This window comes from Neoarius graeffei, chromosome 7, assembly GCF_027579695.1.
Source record: "Neoarius graeffei isolate fNeoGra1 chromosome 7, fNeoGra1.pri, whole genome shotgun sequence".
Lineage (NCBI taxonomy): Eukaryota > Metazoa > Chordata > Actinopteri > Siluriformes > Ariidae > Neoarius > Neoarius graeffei.
The window spans coordinates 65,508,690-65,530,773 of record NC_083575.1 but is presented as its reverse complement, the minus strand read 5'-3'; the positions used below and the strand labels follow the sequence as shown (position 1 = coordinate 65,530,773).

Here is a 22,084-nt window from a genome sequence, read left to right as displayed (position 1 = left end):
GTTTGTTTAAGAAAGAAAGCACAACTTTATTCATCACACACTTGTGAAATTTCCTCTCTGCATTTAACCCATCTGAAGCAGTGAACACACACAGGCACACACACGAGCAATGAGTGCGCACACATACTTAGAGCAGTGGGCAGCCATGCTAACAGCGCCCGAGGAGCAGTTGGGAATTAGGTGCCTCGCTCAAGGACACCTCAGCCCAAGGCCGTCCCATATTGACCTAACTGCATGTCTTTGGACTGTGGGGGAAACCGGAGCACCTGGAGGAAACCCACACAGACACGGGGAGAACATGCAAACTCCACACAGAAAGGCCCCCGCTGGCCACTGGGCTTGAACCCAGAACCTTCTTGCTGTGAGGCGACTGTGCTAACCACTTACACCACCGTGCCGTTTTATATTTGATTCGAAAATTAATCCCATAATTTAAAAAAATGGTTTAAATAAAGAACATTTACTGTGCCAAGAGAGAGCAAGAACTAACCACCAGGTACACAGTAGCACAGCTATTCTAGCTTACCATATAGCCTGTGAATTTCATGTTCACACCTTTTTAACACAGTTAAAAAGGTTTAACACTTATCACAGTTCAAAGACGTGGTTAGGTTAACATGAGGCAGCCTTAGGCTGAAGTGCCCTTGAGCAAGGCACCTAACCTTCAGCTGCTCCCTGGGCACTGTAGTGTGGCTGCCCACTGCTCTGGGTATGTGTGTGTGCATGCGTGGGTTCACTGCTTCAGATGAGTTAAATGCAGAGGATGAATTTCACTGTGCTTGAGTGTGCATGTGACAAAGGCTGCTGCTTCTTCTTTTAGAAGCTTTAGTATAGGCTTAACTCCCCCCACACACAAGGTTTTGTGCACGTGCGTGTCTCTCTCAAAGGGACAAGTTTTTTCTTTTAAATCCTGAATGTGGTCCTTGCCAGTTCTTGATTACTAGCTAATTCTCCTCTATCGCTCATTCTTCCTTTGAAACACATGAAGCTTCTTTAATGTTGTTCTCACATGAACAACTATTTGAATGGTGCTTCTTTTGTATACAAGGTCACACACGCGCACGTGTGTGTGTGTACACAACCCCGATTCCAAAAAAGTTGGGACAAAGTGCAAATTGTAAATAAAAAAACGGAATGCAATGATGTGGAAGTTTCAAAATTCCATATTTTATTCAGAATAGAACATAGATGACATATCAAAGGTTTAAACTGAGAAAATGTATCATTTAAAGAGAAAAATTAGGTGATTTTTAAATTTCATGACAACAACACATCTCAAAAAAAGTTGGGACAAGGCCATGTTTCCCACTGTGAGACATCCCCTTTTCTCTTTACAACAGTCTGTAAACGTCTGGGGACTGAGGAGACAAGTTGCTCAAGTTTAGATACGGCTTCTTCTTTGAACTATAGAGTTTTAGCTGGCAACGGCGGATGGCACGGTGAATTGTGTTCACAGATAATGTTCTCTGGAAATATTCCTGAGCCCATTTTGTGATTTCCAATACAGAAGCATGCCTGTATGTGATGCAGTGCCGTCTAAGGGCCCGAAGATCACGGGCACCCAGTATGGTTTTCCGGCCTTGACCCTTACGCACAGAGATTCTTCCAGATTCTCTGAATCTTTTGATGATATTATGCACTGTAGATGATGATATGTTCAAACTCTTTGCAATTTTACACTGTCGAACTCCTTTCTGATATTGCTCCACTATTTGTCAGCGCAGAATTAGGGGGATTGGTGATCCTCTTCCCATCTTTACTTCTGAGAGCCGCTGCCACTCCAAGATGCTCTTTTTATACCCAGTCATGTTAATGACCTATTGCCAATTGACCTAATGAATTGCAATTTGGTCCTCCAGCTGTTCCTTTTTTGTACCTTTAACTTTTCCAGCCTCTTATTGCCCCTGTCCCAACTTTTTTGAGATGTGTTGCTGTCATGAAATTTCAAATGAGCCAATATTTGGCATGAAATTTCAAAATGTCTCACTTTCGACATTTGATATGTTGTCTATGTTCTATTGTGAAAACAATATCAGTTTTTGAGATTTGTAAATTATTGTATTCCGTTTTTATTTACAATTTGTACTTTGTCCCAACTTTTTTGGAATCGTGTGTGTGTGTGTGTGTGTGTGTGTGTGTGTGTGTGTGTGTGTGAGATATACACACACTTCTGTTTCGGAGTTGGTTTAACTTGCAAAACCTGTAAAAACCAGTTTGCTTTTCCACGGGCTAGAGAGTCACCACCGAGCCATGCCATTACATCTCTGTGTACGTCTCTGCTTTCCCAGCAACGCCTGTGCCAAGCAGAACAACAGTGGCAGACTAATGGATAAGGCAGACGAGATGCTACAGTAGTGCTGTTATTTAAAAATGGCAGTCACAAAGTTTCAGTTGGTCTTGTTTGTCATTGTAATCCCACCACCAGCCCCTGACGTAAGAGGGTCTTGGTTTTAGATCAGCAACATGTTGGTGCGCTTTCAAACCCGTTTTCCTGGCTCGGAGCCGGTTCTTTTGGCTTTTGAAACACAAAAAATTGGTTCAAGATTAGTCACCAGCTCCAAACCAGCCTTCAAACTACCTTGGTGGAAAATAGGTAATGGAAGCCTACGATTGGTCAGTGGCATTCTGATTGACGGAGAGTAATTCAGTCCCTGCCCCAGAGAACACAGCTCTCTTTGCTCCTCTGGGGACTTGGTCTTGTTTGGCTACAGTGTTGTCAGGATTGAAACTTGCAGTTTCCCCATGATAGTGCGAATGTTTTGTCTGTTGTGCCACTTGGGAGTATTTGACAAAAAAAAAAATACCAGTGGCTAGCCTCACTACCCCAAACACATTGCACACTTTCAGCTTTTTCTATTCTTATGCTTGCCTTCAGCTCTGTTCCTGCTGTCTTTTAATTTTAACTTCACTTTTTTGCTTCACTGTAAATCTCTTGAGCTTTGGGCTGATTTGTCACTCTCTGTCTGACTTATTTAGAACTTACTTGTATTTTGTGTTCATTTTATTTTTTTCTTCCTGCCTTGTTTCTTGTTTGGACAGAACATGGTGTTCTTTTTTTTTTTTTTCCCCCCCAAGCAGCTCCCTGCTGCCTTGGCCCTGATCCCCGTTCTCAGGCTACAGACTTTTAGAGGACAATCACTTATGTACACCCAAAGTCTCCCCTCTCTCTCTCTCTCTCTCTCTCTCTCTCTCTCTCTCTCTCTCTCTGGTTTATCAGAGGAAGTTCAGGAATGTAATTTTTGTGGAATTTGACAGTATATGGACAAGATTTTTTTTAAAAAAGTGAAATTTGCCCAAATTAAACGTGCCGTTTGATATCCTGGATACACGTAAGTGAGACACGAGCATAGACATTAATTACATTTAACTAGGTTGATGAGGTTGATTTGTTTCGACAGAGCTCTTTTTTTTTTCAGTAAAATATAGAAATCTCAAATTATGCCACTCCAAGTACATGACTCATGATTGTAGTCAGGTTCATTTAATTAACAAATGAAACATGATGGGACAAGCTCCCTTAGGAAACTCATCCACAGAACAGTGATGTGGCGCAACTGTAAAAAGAGGGCTGTGGCCAGCTTCAAGTTGATCGTTTTGCTATAATAGCTTGTCCTCTGGTGTATTCTGCGTACACCCCAGAGATTTGTCAATGATTTGAAATTTTTTCATTTGACCTGCACATTTAATGTTGAGGACTATCTGCAAGGCAAGTTGGTTCCTCTTATCGTTTGCATTATAGCAGCAACAAACTGCTAATCCAGGACCAGCCTCCTTCTCATTCTCTTTCGTGAACCTCAAGAAAAAAAAAAAAAACCTCAGCTTGTCATGTTAACAAGAAACCAGAAAGCATAAAGTCCTCTGTCCTGAAGACCCTGCCTTGGTGGAGAAGTTGCTGACTGTTACAAAGCACTGACCTTCGAGACTCCTTCCATAAATGCTAAATAAACATCTTCAGAAAGCTTCACCAAATGAACAAGTATATGCGTTTCCTTGTTAAGAAACACGTTAAACCTTTTATTATTAGCTGTAGATAATGTCATTGTCCACCATAAGGGTCTCTAGAAATGAGTTGTTCCTAGAAAATGTGACGTACTTGAGCTGTTGGCTGGTATGGTATTCCGAGAGTGTTGTGAGATGGTGGTCCTTTTATTCCCCCCCTTTTTTTAAATCTTGTATCCATGACTGTTTAAGTGCTTGCACACGCACAGCTCTTTCTTTGCACAGTGACTCCTTGGCTGACTCAGTATTTTCCTCCCTCCTCTCTCCTGATGTTTCTGCATCAGTGGTGGTTCTCGTGTGGAATGCAGAGAGTAAAACATGACTGTTGTGCATTCCTCCTCTAGCCTGAACACAAACTCCCAAAAACCTGTAGTCAGCACTCTTACACGACCCTGAAGCCTGCTGTGTCTATATTAACTCTCTCTTTCTCTGCACAACACTTTTTTTATTTGGGGCTATGAAAACATCATTTGCCATTTCAGTAAAAAAAAAAAAAAAGTGTGTGTGTATGTGTGTGTGTGTGTATATATATATATATATATATATATATATATATATATATATATATATATATATATGTGTGTATGTGTGTGTGTATATATATATATATATATATATATATATATATATATATATATATATATATATATACACACACACACACTATATATATATATATATATATATATATATATATATATATATATATATATATATATATATACACACTATATATATATATATATATATATATATATATATATATATATATATATATATAAAATATGGGTCCATCTCAGAAACTGGTCTCTCATTTGGGACATTATGGTCAAAAATTTAATTTTCTAATTTTACTTTATTTCTTTATTATTATTTTTTTATGCATTTACCGAACACTCAATGTTTCTTTTGTCATGTTTAATAAGAATAAAGATAGTATCTAGCTTTATCTGCCCTCCACTATGGAAATTTTTTTTTATTATAATTCAAATGCTTTTGCAAAATTGATTTACATATAAAATAACTACATCATGAAGAATTAAAGCCCCTCCTTCACAGATGAGTGAAAATATTGAATAAATTTCCTCTTTTTGATTGCTTGGGTTAAAAATGCCAAGTTATGATGACTGAACTGATTATTCACTTAAATATGAATGATATGATACATTTTGGGTATTTGATATGGCGAAATGGGACACAATGGAAAAATCAAGAACACACCGGAAAGATGAGAATAGCAGTGGTGGTAAAAGAACAGCGACTGTACCGGCTGAAGGTCGCGCGGGTCTCCGCTGCGGCGCGCGAGCAACGGGACATCACTACTGCACCTGACGGAGCGGGGGTGGGACAAAATGACTGGCCGTAGATTCTATCAAAAGTTCGATCTAAATTGACCATGGTTGCAAAATATTGGCCAAAAATACGCAAACACTACAAAATATGAAAGTAAGATGAAAAAGAAACATTCTATTGCCTTATACTGCAAGACTAAAACAAAATAAAACTCTCAAAACTCACCTTTTCAGTGATAACGTCCGAACAGATCACTCGCGTAACAGAAAGACCGCAAATGGAAGCACGATCAACTTCTAACTGTTGGAGTGGAAAATTCTATTCTACACATGCAAATTGTTAATGCGTGTCCTTCCCCGCACACAAATAACACGCTACGGCAACAAATAGACCACAACTCATTTTATAGCTCAGAAATTCATACAAGACCAGCTACCATCGTAACATATTCTGTAAGAAACGTATTCTATACCTAACTTTCAGCTTTCGTTTTAAAAAACAAAATCGCAGATTTATAACTAAATTTTTATATGGCGTAGTGATTTTAAGTTGCTACTTTTGGTGAGGTAGTGACCTTGACTCTGAGGCTTTCCGTTCAGATCAAAACACACGATCGTATTGGTTTTGGGTCTGCGGAAAATGGAGTTACAGCGGTGATCAAATATTTTGCATGATGTTTTATTACGGTTATGATTATTCTGTGAGCGCACCAATCCTTAGGTGTATAAAGTTACAACTTAAAATACAATTAGTGATAACTGTAGACTTTTCAGTGGACTACAACCTTTTTAAGGGAATGTGATGTAGTCAACCGTTTATCATGTCCCAGATCAAGCCGCCATTTTTCCACAAATTTGCAGAATTTTTGCCAAATTCTAAATCGAGTATTCACATGAAAGATTTAGCTTTATCAGTATTATTTCTTTCATTTTATTTCAAATTAAAACCAACATCACCATTCAAAACCGTATAGTTTATTGACACTGAGTATATTTAGTGGGGTACCCCCACAGTACCCAGTTTCTGAAGGAAAAAAAAAATTATATATACATACACACAAACACTGAAAATGTTAAGTTTAATTAATGATTTCTCTAAAGTATGACAGATCTATCTGGGTCATGACGACACATCTGGATCCTGTATATGGCCATTTTAACAAAGTTACAAAATATACTGTATGTGCATGTATATGTTCCCCCAAAATACCTGCAAACTAATTAAAACTGAGGGGGAAAGATAGAAAAGAAAGGGGGGGGGGGGGGGGACCCTACTCAAATCTTGGTACAAACTTTGTAGTCATCTTCCAGTGAAATCTTAATTTGTTAGGGATATATATATATATATATATATATATATATATATATATATATATATATACACACACACACAGTGTGTGTTTTTTCAGAGCACAAAATTTGGGGAGGAGAGCATTTTAAATGAATCACACAATGTGAATTTAGTAAAATTTGCAGCAGTCAGTTTACTGCTAATTGTGCCAGTATTTAATGCGGCGGGGGGGGGAAGCATGTCTAAATTTTGCACTTGACATTGTGATGTTGAGAGAGCGTGACAGACCTGGTGCACGGGTGTCTCTTGAGTGCAGCCAGAGAGAGAGAGTGCACACAGAAAAGATTTTTGTTTTCTCAGATTAGCTAACGTTCTCTTCAATATATAATTTGTGCTTATGAAAAGTCCGTGCACGGTATGTCCCAGATTGCGCACTCAGGAATGAACAAAAAAAGAATTATTTCCATTCATGTCAGTTTATTTGGAATGCCAGAGGAAGATGTTATCAGAACACGTCGATTGCCAAGGCATGTTATTCTGTACCTGTTTACAACCCTGTGCTAATATGCACTGTGCTTGCTCACTGACTTTCCATTGTCCATTTTCTCTCTCTTTCTCAAAAAGGTTACGCCTTCCTGCTTTTCCAGGAAGAAAGTTCAGTTCAGGCTCTCATTGATGCCTGCATTGAGGAAGATGGAAAACTCTATTTGTGCGTCTCCAGTCCCACCATTAAAGACAAACCAGTGAGTTAAAATCACTTATTTTTATATGTATGCGTGTGTGTGTGTGTGTGTGTGTGTGTACAGTACCAGTCAATAATTTTTCTTTATTTTTAAGATTTTCTTTGAGGAGTCTAAAATATGAAATCATTTTTTAAACACTTTTGTTTACCACCTAATTCCACATATATTCCATGGGTTTTTAACAGTCAAAATACAGAAAAGTGTGTATGTGTGAAAATAGTATTTGCGCACACATCTTGAGCCTTTTGAGATTTTCATTTTGCTTCAGTTAATTGGGTTGGTTGTAATACTCTTGGCATCAGTGCGCAGCTCTCTACATTCTGTGTACTTCCACTTAGCACTGAGCCATGCAAGGGCACTTCAAATCTGATCAGGAAAAGAGTTTACTGACTCTTGTTCACAGTGACGTTCCTTCAGAAATTGTGAAGTCCGAGTCTGTACTGAGTCTCCTCTTGTTGTTCAGGTCCAGATCCGCCCATGGAATCTGAGCGACAGTGACTTTGTGATGGACGGCTCTCAGCCTCTGGACCCTCGCAAGACCATCTTTGTGGGAGGAGTCCCTCGACCTCTGCGTGCAGGTGAGGGCACGAGTTCAGATTTTCTCCAGATCAGTCTCTATATTCCATACTAAATATGTCGTTTCTTAAGCTAAAATGAACCAGACCAGTGGTGAATACTTTTTTTTTTTTTGTATGCAATACACACACGCGCACTCTGTCTGTCTGTGTGTGTGCGCGTATGTAGTGGAGTTGGCAATGATTATGGACCGGCTGTATGGAGGTGTGTGCTATGCTGGCATTGATACTGACCCTGAGCTGAAGTATCCTAAAGGAGCAGGCCGAGTGGCCTTCTCTAACCAGCAGAGCTACATTGCTGCCATCAGCGCTCGATTCGTCCAGTTGCAGCACAATGACATCGACAAGCGGGTGAGTGCTAACAAAAGTGCTGTGTGCTGCTTTTCTCCTGTTACTGTTCAACTTTGTTTCCTGGGATTAGTTGAAAATTAGTTTGTTATACTCAACGTTTGTATATGAGGTAAATTTCCTACACCACCACAGAAACGTGTGGTCAGAGCTGCACTGCGCTCGCGTGTGGCCAGCAGCACTGTGTATGTTATGGTATGTATGTATGTATGTATGTATGTATGTATACTGTGCAAAAGTCTTAGGCCAAGTTTACATTAGACCGTATCTGTCTCGTTTTCTTCGCGGATGCACTGTCCGTTTACATTAAAACGCCGGGAAACGGGAATCCGCCAGCGTCCACATATTCAATCCAGATCGTGTCTGGTCCGGTGCTGTGTAAACATTGAGAATACGCGGATACGCTGTGCTGAGCTCTAGCTGGCGTCATCATTGGACAACGTCACTGTGACATCCACCTTCCTGATTTGCTGGCGTTGGTCATGTGACGCGACTGCTGGAAAACGGCGCGGACTTCCGCCTTGTATCACCTTTCATTAAAGAGTATAAAAGTATGAAAATACTGCAAATACTGATGCAAATACTGCCCATTGTGTAGTTATGATTGTCTTTAGGCTTGCCATCCTTCCACTTGCAAGTGGTAAGTGACGCGCATGCCCGACATGCACTGAGATCACACACACAGCGGCTCAGTCCCAAATCACTGCTTGTGCACTTCACTCGCGCGCTCTGTGAGCTGCGCAGGGCCGGAGTGCGCACCCTCCAGAGGGCACTCGCTGTTCAGGGCGGAGTGATTTGGAGCGCAGGATGCCTGCGGAGCCGAGCGTATCCGTGTATTGGCGTTGCTGTGTGCACACTAATCGTTTTAAAAACGTTAATCTGATGATCCGCTGATACGGTCTAATGTAAACCCCACCTTAGGCACATGTAAAAAAAATGCTGTCGACCAAAAATGGCTTAAAAATAATGAAATGTTTCATCGTTATAAAAATACTATAAACAGTAATCAGTAAGCCATAATAAATGAAATAAAGTGAATATTTGATGTGAGACGACCCTTTGCTTTAAAAAAAAATAGTAGCCTTAAGGCCAATTTATGCTGATAACGCAGTCCTCGCAGAAGGCGTCTGCGTAGCCCCCCCACCTTCGCAGAAGCTCTGCGCGCACCTCCCAAAAATTGTGACCACCGCAGAAGCCTCGCAGACAGCGTCGCAGACAAGAGGGCTCCGATTGGTCCACTCTACATCCGCTGTACACGCACTTCCGCTTCCCTACTTTCTCGGTTTGTTTTGTTTTCACGACCGCCATTTTTAAAAACACGAGCGAAGATGGAGCAGCACGAAGAGCGGTTGATCGAGGAAGTGAGGAAGTACGTACATCTATACGACTCCAGTTCTAGTCATTATAAGTAACCGGAGGATAAACACTCCACTAACCACACCCACCAACTACTCCTAGTACCTTCGCGCCCCCTTGTGTTGTGGCAGTGAATAACATCGTGCACGCCTATTACTCCCCGCTCAACGATAAATTACAACTGTCTGCGAAAAGCTATCTGCGAAAGCCTTGTCGCAAGAGCATGCAGAGGCCCTTAGGTACAATGAGTGCAGTTTTATGTGGAAATGAGCTGTAGGTTTTACTGAGCGTCTTACAGAATCAGCCACAGTTCTTCTGGACACTTTGACTGTCACACTTGCTTCTTAATTTTGCACCAAAACCCAGTAGCTTTCATTATGTTTTTTCTTTTTAATCTGAAAAGTGCTCTCTTATGTAATATGCTGCTCAGATTGCAAACTTTTTTTTTTTTTTTTTTCCTGTAACATTTAATTTTGTGCTGGAAAATGAACGTTTGGAACTCAATGTTTTTGTACTGACTCAATAATGTAGAAATCATAAAATAGAAATCTATAACACAGTTTGTATGGAATAATAATAATAATAGGGCGGCACGGTGGTGTAGTGGTTAGCGCTGTCGCCTCACAGCAAGAAGGTCCTGGGTTCGAGCCCCGTGGCCGGCGAGGGCCTTTCTGTGCAGAGTTTGCATGTTCTCCCCGTGTCCGTGTGGGTTTCCTCCGGGTGCTCCGGTTTCCCCCACAGTCCAAAGACATGCAGGTTAGGTTAACTGGTGACTCTAAATTGACCGTAGGTGTGAATGTGAGTGTGAATGGTTGTCTGTGTCTATGTGTCAGCCCTGTCATGACCTGGCGACTTGTCCAGGGTGTACCCCGCCTTTCACCCGTAGTCAGCTGGGATAGGCTCCAGCTTGCCTGCGACCCTGTAGAACAGGATAAAGCGGCTACAGATAATGAGATGATAATAATAATAGGGTGCCCTAGACTTTTGCACAGTACTGTCTATCCATGTTCAGAGTCAGATAGTGGAATTAATTTGGAAGGAATTTTCCTCATGAACCGACATAAAGCTGCAGTAACAGCACAGCAGTGTATAAACCAGAGCATTCTGTGTTTCTACACTTCACTCCAGTTACTGTGCTTACATTCTCCAAACCTGCCACTATATACACCACGCCGAAACCTATAATCCATCCTTTCATTCTTTCCTCGCCTTTGTTTCTTCTTTCATTCCTTGTCTTTTTCCGTCCTTTCCTCCCTCACTCTGGTTTGCTGAACTCCATGCTTTGAACGTATAAACTCTCAAGCTTCACTGGAACAAGCCAATTTCTTCAGAGGACCAAAATTACTGTGGCCTTTTTTTTTTTTTTTTTTTTTGGGGATGTGTGTGAGAGGATTGATGATCAGCAGTAGTGTATTTATCATTTGTACTGATTGATTCAAAAGTCATATTATATTCAGGACATTACTGTCATCGCTAATGTGGTGCAGCTGAGGGATGTGGCCACGCTGAACTAGCCTGGGCCCGCCCATCCTAAGCGTGACGCAACATGAGGGCCTGTTGCGAGCTTAGTCTGGCCAGGCAAGCTATCTACAGCTCTTCCACGCTCCTGAAAAATCGGGAACCAATCAACTTTGAGCATCTCCAACGGCCCTGGGTAGAGGCGTGTTCAAGGCACTGACGTAGTAGAACTGCGACCGGAAGCCATAGATTGTTTACAGAATCTATGCCGGAAGCGCTTCATTCACGAATGCTGTATTGAAAGCATTCAACGGGAAGTTCTCATTGAAAACGGAGCAAAGAGCAGCCCTGGAGGTATTTATTGAAAGGAAGGACGTTTTCGCCTTGCTCCCGACCGGCTTCGGTAAGAGTTTAATCTACCAGTTAGCCCCGTCGCGTCGCATACGTCAGAGGAAAGAGTGATGTGATTGGTTTAAGCTTCGTCACAGCCTTTTCTGGCTTCGACCAGTAGCAAACTGAGGGATTTCAGGGAGGCGGGTCAACCACGGGCTCTGGGAAACGGTTGGGCTGAATATCTTGGCCAGACCAATAGCTCGTAGAGCTTTGGAGTCGCGTTAGCCAGACTAACGCTGAAGAGAGTTGCCCTGGACTCTAATTCTTGTAGCTCATTGGTTGTGTGTGTAGTTTAGACATGATCTCAGACAAAGCTCTGTAGTTCCAGGCACTTATTCAAGGCAAGGCAAGTTTATTTATATAGCACATTTCATACACAATGGCAGTTCAATGTGCTTTACAGAAGTAAAAACAAAAACAGTAAACAATAGAGAAATAAAATTACATAAAATAATTTTATTTTTATTCTAAAACAATTAATTAAAAGAATTAAAAGAAAATAATAAGAATTAAACAATAGTAAAAATAAAATAATAAAATGAAGTAGTAGTTCAAATAGGATGAGAAAGAAAAGAAAAAAACCCCCAGCAGAATAGAATAAAGAATAAAATAGGATAAAGTTAAAGTAAATTTAAAACATGCAGAGAAGTAAAGATTATAAAGAATGTAAAGAAGACAATATTAATTATTTAACAGAAAGCATCTGAGAATAGCTTGGTCTTTAGTCTAGATTTGAAGCTGCCAACAGCAGGAGCATTTTTGATGTCCTCTGGCAGTTGGTTCCATAGCTGTACTGCATAGTAGCTAAAAGCTGCTTCACCACACTTTATTTTAACAACAGGTTTTAATAGTAAATTTTTCTGTTTTGATCTGGTAGATCTGATTGGGTTAGGCCGCTGCAACATATCAGAGAGGTAATTGGGCCCTGTACTGTACCATTTAGAGATTTGTACACCAGCAGCAATGCTTTAAAGTCAATTCTGTAGCTTACTGGAAGCCAGTGAAGGGACCTTAGAATTGGAGTAATGTGCTCTGTTCTTTTTGTTCGTGTGAGAACCCTCGCCGCTGCATTTTGAACCAGCTGAAGTCGTTTGATGGTCTTTTTTGGCAGGCCTGTGAAAAGGCCATTGCAGTAATCAACCCTACTAGAGATGAAGGCATGTATTAGTTTTTCCAGATCAGTTTTTGACACAAGTCCTCTTAGTTTATTCAGGCTTCTGCTACACTCTCATCGCCTCACAATCATTTCCTATTCCAGCATTACAAATGGAAAGCATGAAGCAGCCATGTAATCAGTTTGACCATCAGCTTCTGCATGATTTACAGTCATTCAAAGAGACACACACACACACAGAGTCAGGCTAAATATAGCTTTCACATGCATATGCAGTAAAGCGGTGTTCTATTTTGAGTATGCTGTCCTATAGGACAGAGCTGATGGTGTGCAGACGGAGGCTGGCAGTCCGCCTGGCTGGAAGGAGTGAGTGTGTCTGAGTGGGTGGGGGTGGGGATCTGATCACCTTCTGGCCTCTTTTAGGAAGTACTATTGTGTTCATTTTGACGGAGTTCTGGCTTTCCACCAAAAGAAGTTGCTTTCATCCTACAGTATGTTCAGTTTCTTCGGCTTGTGTTTTATTAGTGGTTCCCGCCGAGAGCCTCATTTTACAATCTGCATCTCAATTTTTCCTCCCTTATTTCTGTCTGGTGACTTTGAGTCAGTAAGGCTGGATTTGCTCTTTGAGGTGTGATATTTAAGGAAAGGCTGGGCGTAATTACTTTTGCAGCTGTGTGTCACAAAGGTGAACATGACATTTCATTTGGCCAAGTGATGGGACGCTGAAGCAAGGTTTCAGGTTTCTGTCTGGGCAGAAGTGTGGGCCCAGACAGAATTCTAGAGGGATTGGGTTAGAGCTCGGAGACTTCGAATGTAGCATAACAGCAAGAATTAGGCTTCATACACACTAAGAGCTTTATGAAAATATTAATCTATTTTGTGTTTGCATATTTTATTAATGATTCATCTTATCTGGTAGAGTAGTTCAGTTGTTCAAACTTTAATATTTCCATAACATCAGTATGCACTAATGCAGGATGAACTCCCCCCACCTACCCCACCCACACGCACACATGACGTCCTCGTGCATTAGTCCACATTTACAGGAGAAACCAGTTTAAAGTGTTCACTTTGTCTTGGTGCAAATAGAAGCCATATACAATTCCATATTGAAGTCGGTGGTATAAGTGCAGGGCAAAATAATTCTGGAGGATGAACAGATTGAGAAACCTGGAAGTTTTAATCCATCTGATCAGAGGACAAAAATCAAATGATCGCTTCAATACACGTCACAAAATACTTGAAATATATTCTATTAAATAGAATATATGTGATTTAGTGTTTGGACAGCCTGTTGTTGATGTAGAACACAGGGCAGTCTGTTAGCCATCCATCCATCCATCCATTATCTGTAGCCGCTTATCCTGTGCAGGGTTGCGGGTAAGCTGGAGCCTATCCCAGCTGACTACGGGCGAAAGGTGGGGTACACCCTGGACAAGTCGCCAGGTCATCACAGGGCTGACACATAGACACAGACAACCATTCACACTCACATTCACACCTACGCTCAATTTAGAGTCACCAGTTAACCTAACCTGCATGTCTTTGGACTGTGGGGGAAACCGGAGCACCCGGAGGAAACCCACGCGGACACGGGGAGAGCATGCAAACTCCACACAGAAAGGCCCTCGCCGGCCCCGGGGCTCGAACCCAGGACCTTCTTGCTGTGAGGCGACAGCGCTAACCACTACACCACCGTGCCGCCCTGGCAGTCTTGTTATGGAATTCACATTTGCACCTAAATGAATAAAAAGGCCTTTATGAAAGGAATAAAGTGGTGAAAAAGTTTTGATTCCTCAAGATTGAATTGCTTTGATTGAGATTATTCCAAGTTATAAATAAATTAAGAAATAGAGCAACAATGGAAAATACATTATTGGGAAATATGCCCTTTTTGAAAAAACATAGGGTTTTTTTGAGGATACATGTTTATTATAAAATTATTGTAATCAAATAAATCTTGTTTAAATTTTTTTTTAAACATGATGAATAATCCTGTGATGACCTGGCGACTTGTCCAGGGTGTACCCCGCCTTTCGCCCGTAGTCAGCTGGGATAGGCTCCAGCTTGCCTGCGACCCTGTAGAAGGATAAAGCGGCTACAGATAATGAGAGGAGATGAGATGATTAATAATAAACTGCAAACTTGGATTCCTGAAAAGTTATTTCATGGGTTCTTCCACTGGCTATTAATTAGTTTATTTATAATAATAATAACAACAATAAACAACTATTGGTTCATAAATAATCATAGTAATTAATAAAACCCGAAAGAATATATTCAGTTTATTCTCATCTGTACTCCAATGCCAACATTTAAGTCAAATCTTCGATTTCTGGAACGTTCATGCGTGTGCTGGGTAGGAAGTGCTCTGGCACTGTGCTGAAAATGTGAACGGGGGAAGCAACCAGCGTGTCTGGAAAACTTCATCTGGAAATATTTGGTTTTTGGTTTGGACCAACATTTTCATTTATTTTCATTACAAGCACAAATTCCTCACTTTACATACCTGTTTCCTTTTAACCTGCTCTCTGCTGCTTCGGGTAAATCTCATCGTACCTCCCGTGTCTGGCTGTAGGTGGAGGTGAAGCCGTACGTGCTGGACGATCAGATGTGTGACGAGTGTCAGGGTGCACGCTGTGGGGGCAAGTTCGCCCCGTTCTTCTGTGCCAATGTCACCTGCCTGCAGTACTACTGTGAGTACTGCTGGGCCAGCATCCACTCACGCGCTGGCCGGGAGTTCCACAAACCGCTGGTGAAGGAGGGAGGAGACCGACCACGCCACGTCTCCTTCCGCTGGAGCTGATGGAGGAGTCACTTGTCCTCCCCCCCTCAATTCACTCCCATCATCCCCTCCAACCGACTAACTACCACCATCACCACCACAACCGAAGAAAGATAACCTGGGTCGTCTTTTTATCCTTTTTTTTTTTTTTTTTATAAATCATGGCTCTTAATCTCTTTGTCCACCATACTCTCTGCTAATGAACATTCAGTTGAATAAGAATTTTGAGTCTTTCTGCTCATAAATTTGCACTTTGGCACACGTGTACACTTGATGTTAGTTAGGTCATGACAAATACTGGTTCCCTCCCCCACGAGTTTACTTTAAGTTCCTCTTGATTGTCAGACAGTGTTTCCCAGTAGGCATCATTAGACAAGAGTGAGACCCCCCCCCCCACACACACATTTATTTTTATATATATATATATATATATATATATATATATATATATATATATATATATATAAAATTACACACACACACACACTTCCTTTTTTATTTTAATTTTTTTTTTATAAAGGAGCATGCACTTGTTTTCAGAAAACCTATCTTGTTGCCCCAAGTAGAAAATATGAGGGAACAAAATTACCAAAGGTGAAAAATCAACCTTCATTAAGGATAAAAAAAAAAAAATAATAATTATTCATAAATGAATCTAAAATTGGAATACGCCTATTTGGTCTCCATTTTGAAAATAGTTCAGTTAATACCTCGTGCACAATCAAAAAAATTTTTTTGCTTATTTTTAGGCCTTTATTTTTTTAAATATTTTTTATTTTAGTGTTATGTACATGTAATGCTGCAATAGCTTTTGCTGCTAAATCCATGGTATATAGATGTATACCATAGTACTTTATTCAGGCTGGGGAGTGGATGAGAATTGGTTCGGGCGCCTGGTTGGGAGGTGAACAGGCTGGTGTGGGAGCGAGCATCAGCCTCGGTGCAGTCGGCATTCGCCCCTGAACTGCATGTTTATCCAAATCAGGTCGCTGCATGCAATAGAATTTTCAGTATCGAGTCTATTATTCATCTTGGCCCACTTTGCACATGGTAGACGAGGACACAGAGCAGGAAAGCGCACAGGAAACGGAGACGCAGTGAGGGGAAGCCCATCTCACTCAGTGGCTCGATTTCTATCTCGCTCATCATATCATGTCAAAAGCTAAAAGTGTGAGCAGACGACTAACCGGCAGTTCTGATTTCAAAGGCCTAGATGTAGGATAAGCCTTCACACAACCTGTGTCTAGTAGGTGAAGAACATTTTCTTTTCCAGTGATTGTTAATATAATTGTGCAATTTTTTTATACAGTATGTAGTTAGGTTTGAGTATATGCCTAGAACTGTGATTTCGCTTTAACTGTTCTTGATGTCTAACAAGTCCTGTGAATACTTCATAATCAGTGTGTGTGTACACACACACATGCATACAGTCTTCCCTATCCCTCTGTTCCGTATGCGTGCACGCACACACTTTTTTGATAGTTCTCACTCACACAGGATATGTAAAAACTACCAACACCATTCACTAGAACTAATACCACGTCAGGCCTTGTCGTTTCTGCCTGACTAGTCAAGTGATTCGTAGACAAAAAGAAAATACTGCAGTTGTGTGTGTGTGTGTTTTTCCCCTCAAAGACCCACATAAAGAATTCAGACAGTGTGACTGCAGCACATTGGATTATCACCAGAACATTGTGTGCTCGCTGCATTTATATATCTATATATCTATATATACAGAGTTTCCTGCAAAGCTTGAATAGAACCAATCTGCTAACAATGATGGTGGATATTTTTAAGACTACGATATGGGCTTGAAAGAAAGAGTGGACAAGTGGGAGTTTCGGAGAACACAAGTATTGGCTGCTGATGTGATGCGTTTAAAAGTGAGAAGGGCTTTACGAGCCTGCGACAGTCCCGAGCTCGGTGTTTCATGCAGGGAATCGTAAATCATCCCATCCCTTTTTCCTGTAGTGGCGTGTCACGCTGGAAAAGGCTGCAGCAAACGTGACTCGGGTTTTTAAACCTAAACTGTCACCTTTAGGATGGAACTCCTTTGTTTGCTTTTGGAAAAAAAAATGTTAAACAAGAGCTACTTTTTTACTGATGGAAAAACAAAACAAAACAGAAAACTAATCATGAATAGCAATGAGGATCCTTATGGACGTGAATTCTGGGGGGTTTGTGATATTTCCTTCCCAACCCAGAAGGGTTTTCTAGATCTGTTCCTTTTCTGTAATAGACATTTGTTATGCACTACTCTTTGTATGTAGATGGTTAGCTATCAGTCAGCTATTTTTTTTTTTTTTTGAGAGCGAGATGGGGAGAGAGGGAGAATAGAAAATGTGTGCTTTCTGACTGACGTGATCTTTTGCAATACCTCAATTTTGAAATATAGGAGAGAAATCAATATTTTCTAAGTAAGTTTATTCAAATACAAAATATATATTAATTTAAATTTGCAAGAAAATGATTTAACAGATGGTTAATTTTATTTTTGTCATGTTTCTTTTGCTTTTATGTTAATTTTATTTTTTTGAAAAAAAAAGAAAAAGCAACTGAAGGAGCTAGAGCTTTATAACTTTAATAGAGTAAGAGTCAGCTGAAGTAAAGAGACGACATTAACACGGCGTAAATGGAGAGAGATTCAGCACCTGCACGCCAGTGTTAAAAAATAAAAAAAGGAAAAAAAAAGTTAATACAAAATTCTACTCCAGGAAAAAAAAAAAAAAAAGACATGGAGTTGACATCCATTAGGTGCTTAAAAAGTCAACTTGCGATACTTCCCTTGGTTTTGTATGTTTATAATCAGTCATTTACTGACCAGTGAAACGAAACTTTTTTTTTTTTTTAAATAAAAATCTTTTTTTATGTTTAAGTGTAGCCCATTTGTTTTGTAAAAGTAAATCACCCTACTTTGTTAACCCGACCTAATTTAAGCTAAACTGGTCTTCGAGGGTTTTTGATTAAATGGAGAAAAAGGAAAGGTTTTTTTTTTTTTTAAAGAAAATAAACACACAAAGATCCAAACAGTTTCAGCTGTAACTTGATCGAAAGCCCCCGAGGTGCATCAGCAGCGGGGTGGCCTTCTCTTCACTGAAGACTTGAATTAGTCCCTTTTTTTTTTTAAGGCTATAACCTTGATTCTTTGTTGTAATGTGCAATACTGTTTGTACTGTTTGTAAAAAAGGAAAAAAAAAAGAAAAGAAAAAAGAGGCATAAATCTTTATTGCAGATTTATTTTCATTGCAAGCATTGTGATTCACTAAAATCATTTTCTACTGTGTATTTACCTACTCTACATGCTAGTACCTTCCAGTGGTAATGTAGCCTTTATACTGAGAAATTTTTCATTATTTTTAGAGATTTTTTGCAAAAAAGAAACAAATTAAAACATTTACATATTTCTTCTTTTTTTATTTTGTATTTCTTTACAGAGTTATTTCTCAACCATTAATATTGGCTATTTCTGGGGGAGACTTTCATATCTGGTCAATGTCGTTAATATTATTTTGTATTTTTACTTGGAGTAAATTAATTTTATGATGCTAATTCTTTTAAAAAAAAATTTTTTCTTTTTGTTCATTTTATTTGATGAAGCTGAGAACCTTTGTAATGTTACTAAAGTGTCTAGATTTTTGAAATTGCAAAGCTTTGTGTTAACTCGCTGATGTTGCTTACATTAGTGTGACAATGATCTCAAGTAGGGGAAAATTCGAAACTCGGAATTGATGCTTGGTAATGGAAAATGATGGCTTGAGTGGTAATGTACTGATTGAATGGGCAATAAAACGAAATGGCAGAAAGGAGCAAATGTGAGGTGAATGTTGTGATGATACAGTGGGAGCTACAGAGTGACTTAACGACCTCTCCAATCGCTGCCACTGAAAAGCCCACGACGCTGAAATTAAAGCAATGTGCTGCGGCTGAAGAGTGTCACAACACCTTTCTGAGAGCATTCACTCACAAGTACTCACCCTGTAGAAGTTTTTTTTTTTTTTCCAGCTGTAGCCGGACTTAATGTATAACGAGGCCAGTGGTTAGGGGTTTGTACTATGCCTGGGCTATACAGAGGATAATCAGGTTGAAATAGTTTTCCATTTTCTCCCTGTATATGGTTCCACCAATTCCCTCCCACCAAGAGAACACGATGTCTGTCTCTCTCTCGACTCTCAGCCACAGGCTGCCATGGCGTTGTTGGGATTTGAGTTTGTTCTCTTGACCATTGTGTGAACGGAGATGAAAATGAACCAACCCCTTCTGACCACTTAGATTGAAGCATTTAACAATGCTGCGATATCATAAATGAGTACAATATTTGACTCTCCACTCTAATGTAAGGCAACACCCACTGCTTCATGTCAAAATGCAACCCTGACATCACACATGAAAGACAAATGACTGCTGAGCTAAGTTGCCATCCACCAACTCTTAACTGTTGTTGAGAAATTCTTCAGATTCCGAGTGTCACAATAATTGATTCATGAGCATAATCCAAAAGTGGGAATTTCTTGCCAGACAACGACCTGAATCATGATCCAGGCCAAGAAATTGGTGCAGTCGGTCATATCTGACACATTTTCAAACATTAGGATTGTATAAATCATGTAGCATGACCCTGGCATCAGTGACGGAAAGGTTGTAGAGGTCTTGAGCGAGCTTATCAACACTTAACCCATCAGTGTATGTTTTGTATGTGACTCTGTGCTCTGACCCTGACATTCTAACCAAAGTTGGGTAAATATTTGCAATATATTTGTTTTCATTTTCATCTACTGCATTGTGATTGTAGCTGTGCATGAATGTAATCAGTGACTGTAACTCAGCCAGTGCTCAGATATGCAACGGATCCACAACCCCCCCCCCCCCCCCAGTTTATTCACGTTAAACTAACGTATTCAATCAGTTGTTGGGGATTTGAAGTAAAGATGTTTTGGCTACGAGCTTACAGAACACCCTTCGTATTTCTAAAGGGAAATGCTCCAGCTCTGGTGTTGTGGTCATCTCTTCTGCACCAAGGTCAAAACAAGAACGAATGTCCTCTCTAGCTTGCATTTTTCTACCCATTTGTTTTTTACTAATCCCAGGATTGCATACTAACCGCCTAGTGTCATCCTCCTGGAATGTTTATTTTGCTCTCACTGGTGACTGTTGATCATTTCATTAGCTCACTGCATTCATTTTGTACCCCTTGGTCTTTAAAAAAAACCCTTCAGATATAATGTCATGAAACAGCTGCTGAGGAACGAGGAGAAGAGAAAGCAAACCTGGGTCTTGGTGACTGTTTCACACTCGCTGTAGATGTATAGATATTTCCTGAACTAGATTTGGGTAGTTATTTATTCACCTGTGCTTCATGCTCATTCTCTCTGTGGGTGGATCTGCAGCCCACTCAGTCATTTTGTGGGGGGAAAAAACAAACAGATATAACTATATACATGAAGGATTGAGTTCTTTTTTTTTCTAAGTTATGTTTTAATTTATAACTAATGACAGGTTCTATCATGACAAGCTTTTGAGATTGTTCACTTGGACCTGTGCTTATCTGATGTTGTAGTTAAACTGTGATTTAAAAGAGAAAAAAAAAAAAGGAGGGCAATGCTGCTATTGCTTACAACTTGCTTCAAGTTTGTAGTTCCCAACTTCATTATTTCCCCCTTTTCTGTACTAATAAGCAGATCTTATTAAACATAGTTGTATGATGCTGTGACGTGTGGTCGTCTTTTGCATGGCGTCAGTGTTTTCCTGTAACTCTTTTTGTTGCATGAACGTACATCTACGCCACAACTTCTACCGGTACTGATTACACACATCCTAGAAATTTTTTACAGAATTAATGTTGGTGCCGGTGTATTTAATGGAACTCAGCAGTCTGAGTCACACACTAACTGCTCATTAACCTCTTCAGTGCTCTCTATGCATTTTAAAAAAATGGTTTAATGACAATATTGGGTTTTCTAAAAGCCAAAGAAAACCCTTACTCATGAAAAGGTTAAAGGTCATTCAGGTATGAAGAGCCTTCAGACGGAACTACTTAACTCTGATCACTGCATCTCTGGACCGAACATCATTACTTATTCACTACTGATGAATCTTTAAGTCCAATATGGTGATCGGAGCATTGAACGTGTCTCTACGGATAAATGTCTCCATATTTGCAGGGTTATAACGTGAGCAGTCAGGAGCTGAGACAGCACCGCTAAAGAGATGATCTAAGCAGAACGCAGCTCAATCGATTGATCTGTCCCTCTTGCCGCACTTAGTTTACAAGTAAATTGCAGACACACTTAAAAATATACAAATATATATAGTGTAGGTACATATTCCATTCAATCTTGACATTTGGAATCAATCACCCAACTGCGCAGTCCACTGTTTTGCTAAACAGTAGGTTGATACAAAATTGGACCGGTCCTGCCCTGAAACAGTATCTGATTCCCAACTGATGTTGAGCAAAGGGGTCGGGGTGCAGTCAGTATTGAAGCTCATCCCAGTAGGGTTGAAGTCCAGGCTCTATTGAGGTATTTCACTCACGTGACCAAGTCATGTGACGCTGCCATTTTGGACGGCACGGCTCGAATCAGTTCGAATGCGAGGAAGGCGACAAACGAAAAACATAAAAGAAAAAGGAGCGAGATGCAGAAAACACCTTCACTATCCAGCGACGTAGGGCATTTACAGGGCGAGCAGAGGGAGAGGTATTTGCAAAAATTGAGGTTAGCAGGCTTAGAGA

General features: G+C 40.3%; 1 protein-coding gene across 7 annotated transcripts in view; it reads left to right on the top strand.

Annotated features, from left to right (window-relative positions):
* The window catches only part of cpeb3 (cytoplasmic polyadenylation element binding protein 3), a 96,262-nt gene extending 75,206 nt beyond the window's left edge, over positions 1-21,056 (top strand). For all 7 annotated transcript variants that reach the window (XM_060926241.1, XM_060926243.1, XM_060926242.1 and 4 more), the window contains 4 exons: positions 7,207-7,325; positions 7,789-7,903; positions 8,070-8,251; positions 15,148-21,056. In XM_060926241.1, coding sequence (XP_060782224.1) covers positions 7,207-7,325; positions 7,789-7,903; positions 8,070-8,251; positions 15,148-15,375 — 644 coding nt within the window. In that variant the 3' untranslated portion in view covers positions 15,376-21,056. The remainder of the gene's footprint in view (positions 1-7,206; positions 7,326-7,788; positions 7,904-8,069; positions 8,252-15,147) is intronic.
* The last annotated feature ends 1,028 nt before the right edge of the window (positions 21,057-22,084 follow it).